At 50.0% G+C, this 14111-nt stretch overlaps 5 protein-coding genes across 5 annotated transcripts; 3 read left to right on the top strand and 2 right to left on the bottom strand.

Annotated features, from left to right (window-relative positions):
• Positions 1-426: 426 nt before the first annotated feature.
• On the top strand, positions 427-3307 carry FVEG_04056 (hypothetical protein; the record flags this gene model as incomplete). Its single annotated transcript, XM_018891754.1, has 2 exons — positions 427-1342; positions 1389-3307. The coding sequence occupies 2 exons, from the start codon at positions 427-429 to the stop codon at positions 3305-3307; spliced, it is 2835 nt and encodes a 944-aa protein (XP_018748322.1).
• A 68-nt stretch (positions 3308-3375) lies between these two features.
• Positions 3376-4914, bottom strand: FVEG_04057 (hypothetical protein). The gene has a single exon (XM_018891755.1). The coding sequence runs from the start codon at positions 4710-4712 to the stop codon at positions 3516-3518; it is 1197 nt and encodes a 398-aa protein (XP_018748323.1). The 5' UTR covers positions 4713-4914; the 3' UTR covers positions 3376-3515.
• Positions 4915-5135: 221 nt separating this feature from the next.
• FVEG_15393 (DNA replication ATP-dependent helicase Dna2) lies at positions 5136-6888 on the top strand (the record flags this gene model as incomplete). Its single annotated transcript, XM_018904517.1, has 3 exons — positions 5136-5180; positions 5239-6591; positions 6868-6888. The coding sequence occupies 3 exons, from the start codon at positions 5136-5138 to the stop codon at positions 6886-6888; spliced, it is 1419 nt and encodes a 472-aa protein (XP_018748324.1).
• Positions 6889-6998: 110 nt separating this feature from the next.
• Positions 6999-10019, top strand: FVEG_15394 (DNA replication ATP-dependent helicase Dna2; the record flags this gene model as incomplete). Its single annotated transcript, XM_018904518.1, has 1 exon — positions 6999-10019. The coding sequence occupies one exon, from the start codon at positions 6999-7001 to the stop codon at positions 10017-10019; it is 3021 nt and encodes a 1006-aa protein (XP_018748325.1).
• On the bottom strand, positions 9992-13852 carry FVEG_04059 (hypothetical protein). The gene is made up of 6 exons (XM_018891756.1): positions 12466-13852; positions 11166-12416; positions 10884-11112; positions 10460-10839; positions 10194-10411; positions 9992-10148 (listed from the first exon to the last, which is right to left on the bottom strand). Exons 1-6 carry the CDS (start codon positions 12802-12804, stop codon positions 10079-10081), a joined length of 2487 nt encoding a protein of 828 aa, XP_018748326.1. The 5' UTR covers positions 12805-13852; the 3' UTR covers positions 9992-10078.
• Between the last annotated feature and the right edge of the window lie 259 nt (positions 13853-14111).

Raw genomic sequence — 14111 nt, 5'->3', positions numbered from 1 at the left:
CCATTCACAGGTGGCGCCTCTAACTCGTGAACCGTGGATCCGATAAACCCAGGGGCTGGTTCAGCACTGTACATACAGCACTACCTATACCTGCAGCTGGAACCGGCAACAGGTACAACCTACAGGCACGGCACGGGCACATGGATGGACGGAATCGTGTTGATGGGACTTTAGACTGGGATCGAGGCCAACAAATGTCTTTAAATACCAGTCTATGCCCCTGTCACGGATAAGTTCCAACTCGTGCTATAGCCTCCAATTGCCTTGGCTCTACACTTGTTGTTCGAACTTATACTAATTGTTCTAGTATTGACCATTCGTTCGTCGCCCCAGGTCATCATCACACAGCCCGTCTTACATGATACCTCTCTTGTTTTGTTTCGTCAATTTTCTATAATCGCTCCTCCGAGCATCTAAATAACAACAATGACTGCTGCCGCCATGCAACAACCTCCCGTTATTCCTCCCCGTCCGGCTAAGGGCCAGGACAAGAACGATGCCCAGGGCAATGTTCCCAAGATTCCACCTCGTCCTTCATCGAAACGATTTGACCGCTCGATATCTCCCAATCCCGATCGATTCGCTTCCCTCACCTTTCAACGAGGGCATTCCTCAAAAAGTCCCATTTCTGCCCGATTCAACCCCAACGATGCTCACCAGGACCCAATCAACCGCCCAACCAGCGTTTCAATGCCTTCGATTGGCCAAGAGGGTGTTGAGTACAGTGCCGTGACCCACGAAGTCAAGCCTGAAGAGGTCCAGGCCGACTCCGACAACAGAGCTGCGTCACCCGAACAAACACGTACCATTGCGGAGGACCTCAAGCTTCATGCGCCCAAGCCTTCCCTGCCAGCGCAAAGCGCCAAGCAGCGTGTCCAGGCTGTTACCCGCACCGACTCCGACAAGGCAGCACAATTTGGCATTGGCCGTCCTGGATCTACGCAGGGCAACAAGAAGCAGTCTAGCACCAATGTGTCGGTCAGTGATGGCCGTCCTGAGGTGGAGGATGAGCATGGGATTCCCGAAATCGGCCAGCGCGTGCCCATGAACCCTCATCTTGGTGACGTTCAGGCCCCTTCGCCTGGCCCTGGGTCTGAGGAATTCAAGAAGCACCACCATCGCAAGCACAGCTCTCGTGGTGGACCTCCGGGCAGCTACGGCCTCCACGGCCATGGTGTTGCGCCCTTGGACAAACTCGAGAAGGAATACTATGAGAAGCATCCTGAAGCCCTTAAGAGGGAACATCAGACTCCTCTGCATGACCGTCAAAATGACTTTGCCATGAGCAGGGATGACCTGAACAAGCTGGTCAGAGACACGCGATCTCGTGGCACCGGTTTAGGTAAGTTGCGAATCTATTTGTGCTCGCACTAGCTAATGAGATGCAGGCACATCTGGTTATCAGGCTACGCCTACTGATGAAGTTGGCTTCCAGGCCAGTGAAGAATATACTTCCCGCCTTTCTCCCCGACCCGCTTCCACCAATGAAGGCCAGGTTCAGCCTCTGTCATTCAAGTCGGAGATCACTGGCCCCGATGGTGAACATACTGTGCACGTTGACGATCCTAAGCACCCAGAGTACCGTTCGTATGGTAACGAGGATCCTGCTGTAGACGAGGAGGACCATGAATACACTGCACCAATTTTGGCTGCCGACGAAGTCAAGAATGATGATTCTTCTTACAGTCAGCGTCCTGCTGTTCATCCTCCCGCCGACCGTCGAGGTAGCGGTGACTTGGAGGAACCAACGAGTCGACCTCTGAGCAGGTCTAGCAGACCCAAGAGCAGACCCACCAGCATATATAAGAACAATGACTCTCAAGAATTTGCTCCCACTTCTCTGGACGACGTGGAAGAATATGAGCCTCTTTTCCCTGAAGAGGGTAAGAAGGAAGCTCAGAAGCCAGCACCTGGCAACAAGGCACGACACCATTTCCCTAGCAAGGATATTTGGGAGGATGCCCCAGACAGCGTGCACTTCACTGTTGAGGTTTCGACGCCTGATCAGGCGGAACAGACAGAGCAGACAGAGGAGCCTCGACGGCGATCATCCGCGATGGATCGTCCTAAAACCCCAGCTCATATCTTTGCTCAGAGACAAGAGGAGCTTGCTGAGCAAGAGGCCAGCGGTCCAGTGGATATTCAACCCCCTAAGAACCATGACAAGCCAATCTGGTACGAATCAAAGGAATCTGATTCTTTCTTGAACAACAACAAGAGACCTTCTGCTAGTCAACGATTCCCCAGCAAAGATATCTGGGAAGATGCTCCCGAGAGCCAGCTCTACGAGACTACCATCTCTGATACCCCAGAACCCGAGGTTAAGGAGGAACCTAAGGATGAACTCACGGAGCAGAACAAGCCTTCAATCCCGGAGCGACCGGCTAGAAAAGCATCTGAGGATCGTCCTGCAATTCCAGAGCGACCCAAGCCCAAGCATACAACAAGCGATGAGGGCAAGTCAAAACCTCCCGTGTCTGACAAGCCAAAGCCTCAGATTCCTCCTCGACCTACAAAAGCCTCATCAGGAGACTCGGCAGAGCCCAAACAGAAGCCTCCCGTGCCTAGCCGACCGGCCGGTAGCAAGATTGCCGCTCTTCAAGCAGGCTTTATGAGCGATCTGAACAAGCGTCTCAAGTTAGGGCCCCAGGCTCCCAAGAAGGAGGATACCAAGCCGCAAGAGGATTTGACGGAAGAGAAGGAGAAGGCCCCGCTTTCGGATGCTCGTAAGGGTCGAGCCCGGGGTCCACAGCGTCGAGCTCCGGCAAAGAGCCCCGCTGCGCCGGCCGTGCAGACTTCAGGTCCTTCTTTGTCATTCTCTACTCCCCAGACTCTCTGGTCTATCAATCCCGAGGGCTCCCTGTCAGTATCCGGCGAACAGACTCCTGTTTCTGAACCAGAGCCAGCGGTGGAAAAGAACGAGGAGCCGGTCGCTGAGCCTGTGACTACTCAAGAACCGTCACCGAAGTCTGAGCCTAATCTGGAGCCCAAGCCGGAGCTCCGATCAGAGCCTGAATCTGAATCAGTTCCAGTGCATAGGGATCCGGAACCCGCAGCAGGAAAGCTGCCTCAAGAAGCTGAGCATGAGCTCCCTGCACAGCAACCTGCCGTGCAACCTTCCCCAGAGTCTGCTCCAGAGGCGTCTCTCCAAGAACCTGAGCCTGAGCGTGAACAAGAACCTATCCAAGTTGAAAAGAGTCTTGTCACGAACACAGCCGGTGAGAGTATCTTAGAGACCACTGTGGACAAGACGGAGGGAGGTGATGCAGTTGAGCCTGTTGCCGTATCTGATGAAGTTAAGCAGTAAACAACAGAATGATAGCAGGCGCATCAAGGGGAAGATGGGCATATTTCAGATGGTCGAGCTGGCAATGTCATCAGAATTGAATTTGTATGCAGCGTTATCAAATAAAATGAATCACAGTGGCACCGCTTATTGAATTATGCTTTGTCCATTTGTGCTACATGAAAAAAACATACAAGGTCATATGCAGGCTTTTTGTACAATGCTTACTTTACTTGCGCCCCCAGGCCTTCTCCTGATCCACGCCCTTCCTTTCTCTTTCAACAAGTCGATCGAATTCGTCTTGCGCCTGTTCTTTTGCGACTGCCCTTTCCTCATCCGATTTGCTGAAAGAAAAACTGTCACTGGAGTTACCAGCGGACCTGCTGCCCCAGCCAGACTGTGATTCTGGCTGAGATCCGGTTTGTGAACGGGCAGCCCAGGTACGGGACTGGTAATCAGATTGCTGGGGCGGCCCCTGTGATTGTTGTCGAATGCGCTCCCACGCAGAACCAGCAGGAGGAGATGCTGGTTTATTGCGGGAAGAGGCAGCGATTGGTGAAGCATCGTCATCATCATCTAGAACGCTCCAATCGTCATTGGGTTGTTGACTTTGTTGCGTTGTGGTCGAGGATTGCGCCTTGTCCCAGGACTGGGTCGGGGTGGGCTGATATCTACTCTCAGAGGTGGTGTTGCTTGAATCATTACTGGCCCAAGGGTCGTTCTCATCACTTTTATGCACATCCCTACCTGTAAAAGGTGCTCTTGAGATGGTTGGGTTGCTCATTACGTCCTTGACACGCTCGGCTGCATCCTTGGTGAACTGTTCCAAGCGGGGATCATTTGTCATGGCAGCTTCGGTTCGAATGAAACTGACGGCCCGGAATGCGGGCTCAATCATGAGCATTATGACAGCGGCGTAGGCAGTAAATCGAAGAGTATGCCAAGTTGCGCGAGGGTAAGCTCCACGGATCTTCTTGTTGGTGAAAATGCTAGTAGCCTCATTTGGGTTGAATCGACCGCCGAGCTTGGGCTTATAGAAGGGGAACTGCCACGTACGGCGACCACGATAGGTCATGTATCCAGCGAGTGCGACGCTCAGCCACTTTAAACCGGCGTTGGTGTGTATGTTGTCGAGGGTATATTCGGCAATGGCTTTTGCTTCCACATCCTCCAGATCTCGACCCAGAGTGGCAGCGAAGCCAGAAACCCGGGACGTCGCAACGAGAAGATTCCAATCACGACGGTAGCCAATTACAGAGGCGTAAAAGGGGGGAGAGTATTCTTGAAAGTATCGAGTGACTTGTTCTTTGACGCGGGGTTCATATTGGTTGCGTTGGGCGAGTGCCGACTGGCGCCATTCTTCCATAGAGTGTTTGTAGCTTTCGCGGGACTGGGCAGGACCAGCACCATTGGGCTGAGAATTCATCGCAACTGGGTTTCTTGAGTTCGGAAGCACAGTGATTCAGAGTCGGAGTAAGCGTTTTGAGGTGGTGTTTCACTGATTCATCGGCTTGAGATCACCAAATAACGGATTTGGCGGGACCAAAAATGGTGACGCTGTGAAGCCTCGTCCACTGACGCACATGCCCGGGCTCGTTAATGGTGGAGTCGGGTACTCCGTAGCTTCGATAGAGCTTTGGAGATGACATGGATGCGCTGCAGCTCCAACCACGCTAAAAGCTTCTCCACGTGACCTGGCAACAACAGCTGCAAGGGGTCGCGAACATCGCGACGCGTTTGCCCATTAACTAAACGCGTCTAACTACTTCCTCCACTTCAACTCAAATGTCCCACTATCACCTTACTTCACGGGTTTGGAAATCGGAATGTTCAAGCCCCGGTAGGTATAATGCCTCTACAAAAATCCTACTCGGATCAAGTTGGTCGAACTAAGGTAATGGAAAAATCCAATTATATACAGACACAAAGTTGAGCATCACTAACGGTTACAGCGCTTGCCATGGCAGCGATCGAGGAGCAACCCCGTTCAACAAACACCAAGACCCCGGGCACTCCAGCCTGTGTCCGAGGTGACCAAGAACAAGCTCAATAAGTTTCAGTATCACACCGTGAATGGCGAAGCAGCCTCAGAGAGCACAGAAAACGATCAGAATGTATCAAGCAACCGAACCAAGGACGATACAACGACGACGCCCGCTACTCGATTGACCTGGCAAGAGCTGCTCGAACCTGCAGGTGGTACCGAAGATGACACGACGACATCGCCGAATGATCGGCTTCTCTGGGACAACAGACAGGATACATTGTACATGCCAGCATTATCTCCCATGCTGAACCGCAAAGGAGCAAGAAAACGTGCTAGGAGCTCATCGCCTGTTTCGTCTCCGGTAGCGGACAAGTCCAATACACCCTCGGTAAACGTCAGGAAGCTGGCGCAAGCCCTCAAGTCACCACACGCGGATCCAACACTGGAATTATGGGACCGATACTCGCTAAACGGAACCGACAACGCTGGTAGTCCTCTAGGACTTGCGAACCCTGCACTTGCACAGTTGATGGTGTCGTCTTCGCCGCGGCCATCAAAAGCAACGGTTGGCGAAACGAATCTCAGACGAGCAATAAGTTGTGGTTTGAATTGGCCCAAGAGGAGAAGGGTAGAAAGATCAACGTCAGGTAGTCGCCTGAGTACCGAGATGGAAGAGATGGAGGCATCCAAGTCTTCAATGGTAAATGCACTGCTCGATACGGTGACTAGTAGCATCAACGGGCCAAGTGAGGAGCCCCAAGATGCTCCAGAATCTCCTTCTCCTAAGAAAAGACGGATATACACCACTAGCAGTGGCTCTCCACGCCTCTCGAAAACCCGAGCCAGGTCTCAAACGCCTGCAGAAGACCCTGCGCAACAGCATGTCCAAGTTCCGGCTCGAGCTCCAGTTCAATTACCACATCCAGAACCTGCTTCCTCGGACTATGGTGATGATGACTTTGACGAATTTGACGACGACACCATCATGCAACTTGAAGCCAGCATCAACACTACTCAATTGGAAGCGAATCAGCAACCCGAGGTAGTAGCAGCCGAAAACAATCCGGTAACCGAGAACGATAAAAAAACACCAGAAAGTTTTGGCGGCAAGCTGGACGAATTTGACGACCTGGACGATGACTTCTTCGACGAGGCAGAAGATCTAATTACTGCGGACTCTCAACAAGTATCACAGGCTCCAGCAACGACAGAACTTGACGACTTGGATGATGAATTTGGCGACGCATTTGGCGGAGACTTTGATTTTGAAGCCGTAGAACTGGCCGCAACGCAAGCAGCCCAGAACTGCTCCGGAGACGTACGTCGAACAACCTAGGAGGATCCGCCACATGCTAAGTAACAGGTAGAGCCGGAAACCAAGAACAATCCAACGATACCTGGTAACGAATGTCTTGGAGGGCGAGTATACGGACCAATACGGACATACACGGCCAGAAAAGGTAAATTAGTCGACAACCATGCTCGAATATTACTGATTCGCAACTTCAGATTCTTCTCATCCAGGCCGACAATTCAAAAGATATAAAGACGGTTCACCTGAGGGCCTCATGGTTTGACACACCGGCCCACGCAGAAGCCTACGTTCACATTATAGGCGATTTCTCTTTAAGAGGCCAATGTATCATTGACGATGGCCAAAATCTTCTTATTCTACACCCTGATCAACTTATATCCGCAACCGTGGTGGCTGATTCGTTCGGTTGCATGCGCCGTGCTGTGCTGCAAGATCGAGTCAAGGCCACCAGTCCACCAACACCACCCCTTATCTATGGAACAATGCTACACGAAATCTTCCAAGAGGCCCTTCTTGCTAATAAGTGGGATCTCCCTTTTTTATGCGCCGTCATCGACCGAATAACAGAAAAGCATGTCGAGGACCTGTATACTATCAAAGTTGGCATACCTTCGGCTCGAGAGCATCTACAATCCAAAATGACCGAACTGAGTTACTGGGCTGGCGCTTTCGTATCTTCCCGCCCAAAGCAGGATGCGGTAGTTGAAGACCGAAACGGGAAAAAGGCAAATATGGCCGTTACCAAGCTCTTGGATGTTGAGGAACACGTATGGTCTCCAATGTACGGACTCAAGGGCAATATCGACGCAACCGTTGAAGTTGCAATGCAGGATGGAAATGATATTCGGACTTTGACTGTGCCTTTTGAGGTCAAGACGGGTAAACATGCAAACAGTAATCATATGGCTCAAACGGCACTCTATACTTTGCTCTTATCGGACCGCTACGATATTGAGATTGCGTATGGAATCCTCTACTATATGGAAACATCCAAGACGATGCGTATTCCCGCAATCCGACACGAGCTCCGACACATGATCATGCAAAGAAATCAACTAGCATGCTATGTTCGAGAAAGAAGTGTCCAGTTGCCACCAATGCTCAAGAGCAAGCACATGTGTGGGAAATGCTACGCCAAGACATCGTGTTTTATCTACCATCGACTCGCTGACGACGGAGATGGAGAGTCGAGTGGCATGAATGAGAAATTTGATGAGATCGTCAAGCACTTGACTCCTCATCATCAACAATTCTTCATCAAGTGGGAGAATTTACTGACCAAAGAAGAGAAGGAGAGCCAAAAAACCAAAAGAGAGTTATGGACAATGACTAGTACTGAACGAGAAAAGAAATCTCGATGTTTTGCAGATGTCATCATCGAAGAGGGTTCAGCTTCAGTCGACACGGACAACCCTAGGATCAATCGATACCACTACACCTTTGTCAAGCGAGTTCAAGTTTCAGGATTCTCATTCCTAGAGTCCGAGTTGTCAGTCGGAGAGCCAATTGTGGTCTCTGACGAGGAGGGCCACTTCGCCTTGGCTATAGGCTACGTTACAGCAGTCAAGAGGCAACGAATCAGTGTTGCAGTTGACAGGCGACTTCATAATGCCCGCATTCGACAACCTGGCTTTGATGAGAGGGATAATCAGATTTTTGCTAGCATTATGGACGTTGCCCACGAGGGGGCGACCCAGGATGAGGCAACAGGCAAAATCAAAGAGGCTCCTATTCGGTATCGACTCGACCAAGATGAATTCAGCAACGGAATGGCGACTGTTCGCAACAACCTCGTCCAGATGATGGCAGATGATATCGTGGGATCGCGGCAAATTCGACGACTGATCGTTGATCTAGAAGCACCAATATTCAAGGCTGCGCCAACTCAGTACATCGTGTCGGATCGAGATAGCCTAAATGTTGATCAACATCGCGCCATCGAAAAAGTCATGAGTGCTCAAGACTACGCACTTGTTCTTGGAATGCCCGGTACTGGAAAAACAACAACTATTGCTCATATCATCCGTGCTTTGACATCTCAGGGGAAGAGTGTGCTTTTGACCTCGCATACACATACTGCTGTGGACAACATTCTGCTAAAACTCAAGGCTGACAAAATACCTATCCTTCGTCTGGGTGCCCCGGCCAAAGTGCACCCCGACGTCCAGGACTTCGCTATTCTTGCAGGCCATCCAATGAAATCATTCGATGAGATCAAGAATGCATGGCACGGGACACCAATCGTTGCAACGACATGTCTTGGTATCAACCATTCTGTCTTCCATGAACGTTCCTTTGATTACTGTATCGTGGACGAGGCATCACAAATTACACTGCCCATCTGCGCTGGTCCGATCAGAATGGCTCGCACTTTTGTCCTTGTTGGCGACCATAATCAGCTCCCTCCCGTGGTAAAGAACGAAGAAGCACGCGACGGCGGTCTCGATGTCAGCCTGTTCAAACTCTTGTCCGACACCCATCCCGAATCGGTCGTCAACCTAGAGCATCAGTATCGTATGTGCGAGGATATCATGACTCTGAGCAACACTCTCATCTATAATGGAAGACTTCGGTGCGGTACAGAGCAGCTTCGAAGGTGGAAACTTGAAGTTCCACGAATGGAGGCTCTCATGCAGCGACACTACGATGCATCAACCATCAATGCAGCAACTCCCCGATCGTTCTGCGCTGCCCCTGGTCCGAATCGATGCTGGCTATATGACCTTCTCGATAGCGAGGCGCGCGTACGTTTCATTAACACTGACACAATCCAACCTCCCGTCCGTGAAGAAGCCCAGGGCAAACGAATCGTCAACTCAGCTGAAGTCCGCATCGTTTCTCAGCTCGTTGACAGCCTTTTGACAGTTGGAGTTCCAGACTCTGAAATTGGTGTGATGACACACTACCGAGCACAGCTTTTTATGCTCAAAGACAAGCTCAAGGTGTTCTCTGGAGTAGAGATGCACACAACAGATCGTTTCCAGGGACGAGATAAGGAGGTGATTGTCCTCAGTCTCGTGCGAAGCAATGAAGCGTGCAATATTGGAGACCTGTTGAAGGATTGGAGACGAATAAATGTTGCTTTCACACGAGCCAAAACGAAGCTCCTCGTTGTTGGGAGCAAATCGACACTCAAGGGTAGCGGCAGCGACAGTATGCTAAGTCGATTCATATCTTTGATGGAGGACCGGAATTGGATTTACGAGATGCCCGCCAATGCGCTTGAGAACCATTATTTTGAGGACTTTGGTACACAGATCACAGCTACAGGCCCTACGCAAAGGATTAAATCACCACGGAAGAAAGCTTCTGGAAAGGAGAACCGTAGGCGTTCACCGAAAACGGCCAGGATTAGCGACAAGGCGTTATTGAAAGGGAAGCTTATCACGAGGGACATCTTGAACGAAATGACCAACGGCGCATATGTTTGATTAGCGGAACTGGTTTAGCATTGCATTGCATGGATAGGATAAGACCAATAGAGGATCAATCAAAGCCGCTCGGGCGATACATCAGTATCTTCATCGTCCTCTTCTATGGGTTTTGCGGGGCGCTCGAACCTGCTCTTGTTAACAGTGATCCTGCGAATGTGAATAATGACTCACTTCTTTTCTCCTACTATGAGCTTCGTGAACCGTTCCAACTCTTCTAACTGGGCCACACATCCAGTAAGACTTGCGTTGTATGAGTAGCTATATATATCACTCCACGTCTTCTGCCGCTCAAGCTCATATCCCTCGGTATCTTCCTCCATTTCCTTGGCCAGCTCGGCGGTTCTGTGAAGGAGCTTCTTTCTTGCTGCAGCAGCACTCGGTAGATAGCGCTTCGTGGTTGTTAGCAGAAGCCATGGCATGTGAGCTTCCATACTTACAGGAACTTTGCGCTCGGATCGCAATGCTACAGCGAGGATGTACAAGTTCCCGAGGATAGCGGCCACTGCATCACGCCGGTAGCTATGTAGGTGCCCAGCAGCCACGGGATTATCGCGGATGTAGTTTGGGTTGTAAAAGAGAGCAGACTGTCGAACAGCGATGAGATACTCGAAGAATCGCTCGCATGAGGCAGCGAGACACGAGTAGGGAATTGGGTCAAAAGGACCCCGGAGGCGAATTTCGTGACGCGACATGACAAGGAGTTGTCGGATTCTAACGAAACCTTCACGCATCCGACTTTCGAGCATCTCAGATCGTCTGATAGTCTCAGGGGTCGGATCCTTACCCTCGTCGAAGTAAACATAGTTTGCAACAACGTCTGACAATCAGCAGAGTCTCAGAGAGAAAAAATGAGAGACTTACTTCTGTACATTATACTCATGTATAAAATCATTGATGATAGTGCGATCCGCAGTTCGTGTCGAGCGATGAAGGGCCAAAGCAGCCAATTCACAACGATAGGTGCTATAGTGCCAGTAAGAAATACCAGGCCCTTATAAACACCCTGCAGTGCAATGGAAGGTCCAAGAGTGTCGTGTCGCAAAGTGAGAGAGATGACGGCGAAAGACAAACAGCCAACAAGACCGGATCGCTTCATTCAGGTCAGCAATGCCCTGGAGGCTGGAAGTCAAAGATTAAACGTACCGGGTGAGTGCTCTGAGTGAAGCGGTACATCATGGGAATCATGTATATAGCAGCGAAGGCTGCAAGAATATATGGGTTCCCACCACTCGCTGCATGTGCCGCACCACTCCACGCAGCACCAAGAACGGCTGCAAAAGCACGAGTGAAAAAATCCTGAATGTTACCCCCTATGCGAGGGTGGATCATGATCCATCCCATCGCGACAGCCCACCATGCATCATAAAGCGTCCTCCAGACATAGGCGCTTTCAAAACAACAAGGAAGAGATAGAGCTGAAAGGAGAAGGACAACCTTCGTTGCATACTTTGCTTCAAACCCTTGGGAACGGCGCAGAAGTTTCCATAACTTATACCTCAACCTATCTTTATGCACCGCAGGACTGCCATGAATGATCGACTCGATCACTGTACAGTCTTCTGGTTCAGTGACCGCCTCGTAGTTATCACGAGGATGATGATTCTCGGGTGATCTTGTCGTTTCTATCAGTTTTGCGATCTCCGCAAATGTCGCTCTATACATTCCGGCGGTGACGCCCCCACGATCATGTCTGACCTGTGCGTTGGTTCTGTATAGAGCTTTCCCGAAAGGATATACAGGAAGATTGACGCGTATGCTTTTAGAGTTGGTATGCATATCCTGAACTGTGGCCATGAGGTTGACAACAGTCCCTGCTGTTTCGCGGACATGTCTCGCGAACACAAGGAATTCAACAGCCTGTCCGTGATCGGCGTACGTTTCGGGCCTGTCGTTAGATCTCAAGAGATGATCTTCCGCAGTATCGAAGGCCGCAAGGCTGTTTTGCATGCGTAATTGAACAGGAACGAGATCAGACGAAACGTCCTTAGAAGGACCAAAGTACTTTCGCCAGCCTGTCATATCCATGAGTGCAGCATGACATGTCTTCACACCTTCTGACATACAATCAATGACTTCTCTAGTAGGCCCCGACAGAGCCCGAGCCACCTTGCGGCCAGAATCTTCCACCTCGGATTCACTTCCCGCGTCATCTGCAACAGTAATCTCAAGAGTTTCGGACCAGTCCTCGAAAAGGTCCGTATCCGTATTCATGGAGAGAAGGGCCCTGACCACACCCTGCACTGAATTACGAAGCTCTCGGACGTCGTTTGGGCGGAAGCGAGTGATGGTGACATCAATTCTCATATCTCGATAAGCAAGTGACATGTCCATGAACGTTTTGGCAAGACGCCTCCTGAGTCCTGTATCTGTAGGTCTAGGGATAACAAGAGATTCCTGAGTAGTTAGTATGACTTTTAACAAGAAACAAGTGAACTTGACTCACCTGCATAGCATTGAATGACTTATGAAAGGCGACCGCCAGTAGGCGGTTGCCGGCATCTGGAAAGACGAGACAATTTACCGCCAGTGCAATTGCTTGACCCAACAGCCAAGGAATTCCGTATTGCAACGGCTTGTGCCAGGTGAAAGCATTACCATCAGTCAGGCCCAGTGTTGTAAACGCAAGGGCTATGCCTGCACATAGAACAGTCTGGTATAGGCGGATAAATATTGAACGTGTCAAGGCAATGCCCGCAAAGAACACCGCGGAAACGACAATAAGAATCCAGCCGTATGCCTTTAAAGCATCATTCGTTGATTCTGAAATCAAAATGGGCAACATAGCCCCAGGCCAGGCCGGCGGCAGTACCAATGATAGTTCCTACTGTACCATCAACTTGAGAACCCAAATTACGACCTGGATGATTTATTATCGTAGACACCACCATGATGTAGTCATTGTAGCCTAGCCAGTCGTGGACCGGCTGTATTAGACATAAGATATAGGCGATGAAAAAGGCAAGAAACGACTTGAGGAGCTGGATGCCAGCTCTAGTGGTAGCAACTTTGCGCGTTACTGATTTGAACTCATGGAGCTGCCTTGGGAGAAAGTGCTTTGCTGATAACGGGTGACTCTTTTCGAATTCCTTAGGCAGAGCAGCTTTGGACTGTTCAACAATCTCATCTGGATCTATCGGGTCCGGTTTTAGGAAGAGAGCGTCGAAGAAGCCATCACGCATCTCAGCGACCCCATACGTTTCCATGTTCATTCGATCATCGGAGATAATCTGATCAATCTGCATTATGCTCATGACCGATTGGCTCCTTCGAGAGTCCAAGCTTGGCCTCGTGAGAGAGGCTTGAGCAGGCGAAATAGAGCGTCCTCTACGAGGTTCATGGTCCAGGGTGAATCTCACGTCTAACCCGGTAGGGCTTAGACTTGGACTATCATCCACAGATGACTCGACAGCTATTTGAGTTGCATTTTGAGGAGGTCCCGTGATTCGAGTCCGTTGACGGCCACGATCCATTTTGGGGAGAGGTATTAGTGGACTAATGCAGTTTTGATGGTATATAAGAGAACCAAACCGTGCTGACGTTACCACCTATTATGTAGCCGTCGAACATGGGAGGGTCGGTTTGAATTATATAATGGAGAATGAAAGGTAATCGAAGTCAATGAGCTGAGACCATAAGTAATTCCGTGGCTGTACTGTATGTTCGTTGCGGTATTGTTGAAGCGATTGTTTCGTCATCAATTACTCCGGATTTACTTATAGAGAAATGGAAAGTAATGCTCTAGAATGAATACGCTTGCAAGAGAAATGCAAAAAACAGACCGACTCGAGACGAAATGAGTCCAAAAGGGGAACCGCAGAATCCCAAAGAATGATGCAGGATCCAAATATTGGGTCTCGAATAGATCATGTTTTTTTTTGGGCATCGACAAGGCCGTGCATCACTATTGCCAAGACTGGGATCGGACTGAGAAGCAGGGATTTCAGTGAAAGGAGAAGTCTTCAAGTATAAGTAAGTAGAGATTGTGAAATATATCTTATCAGCCACTGCGTTCATTGAGTTGAAATTGCACATGAATGACTTCATCACGTAGTTTAATTGTGCTGAGGTTTTAGGTATGGCCAATGTTCT

Source organism: Fusarium verticillioides, chromosome 2 (assembly GCF_000149555.1).
Source record: "Fusarium verticillioides 7600 chromosome 2, whole genome shotgun sequence".
Lineage (NCBI taxonomy): Eukaryota > Fungi > Ascomycota > Sordariomycetes > Hypocreales > Nectriaceae > Fusarium > Fusarium verticillioides.
This window is presented reverse-complemented; position numbering and strand designations above follow the sequence as displayed.

Bases quoted from the DNA above. Each gene is read 5' to 3' on its own strand.
- FVEG_04059 (XM_018891756.1), bottom strand. From the start codon at position 12,804: ATGTTGCCCATTTTGATTTCAGAATCAACGAATGATGCTTTAAAGGCA. The intron at 11,113-11,165 runs GTACGTTTAATC...ACCTGAATGAAG, and splicing joins TCACTCAGAGCACTCACCCG to CGATCCGGTCTTGTTGGCTG. The intron at 10,412-10,459 runs GTAAGTATGGAA...ACAACCACGAAG, and splicing joins GATCCGAGCGCAAAGTTCCT to CGCTATCTACCGAGTGCTGC.
- FVEG_04057 (XM_018891755.1), bottom strand. From the start codon at position 4,712: ATGAATTCTCAGCCCAATGGTGCTGGTCCTGCCCAGTCCCGCGAAAGC.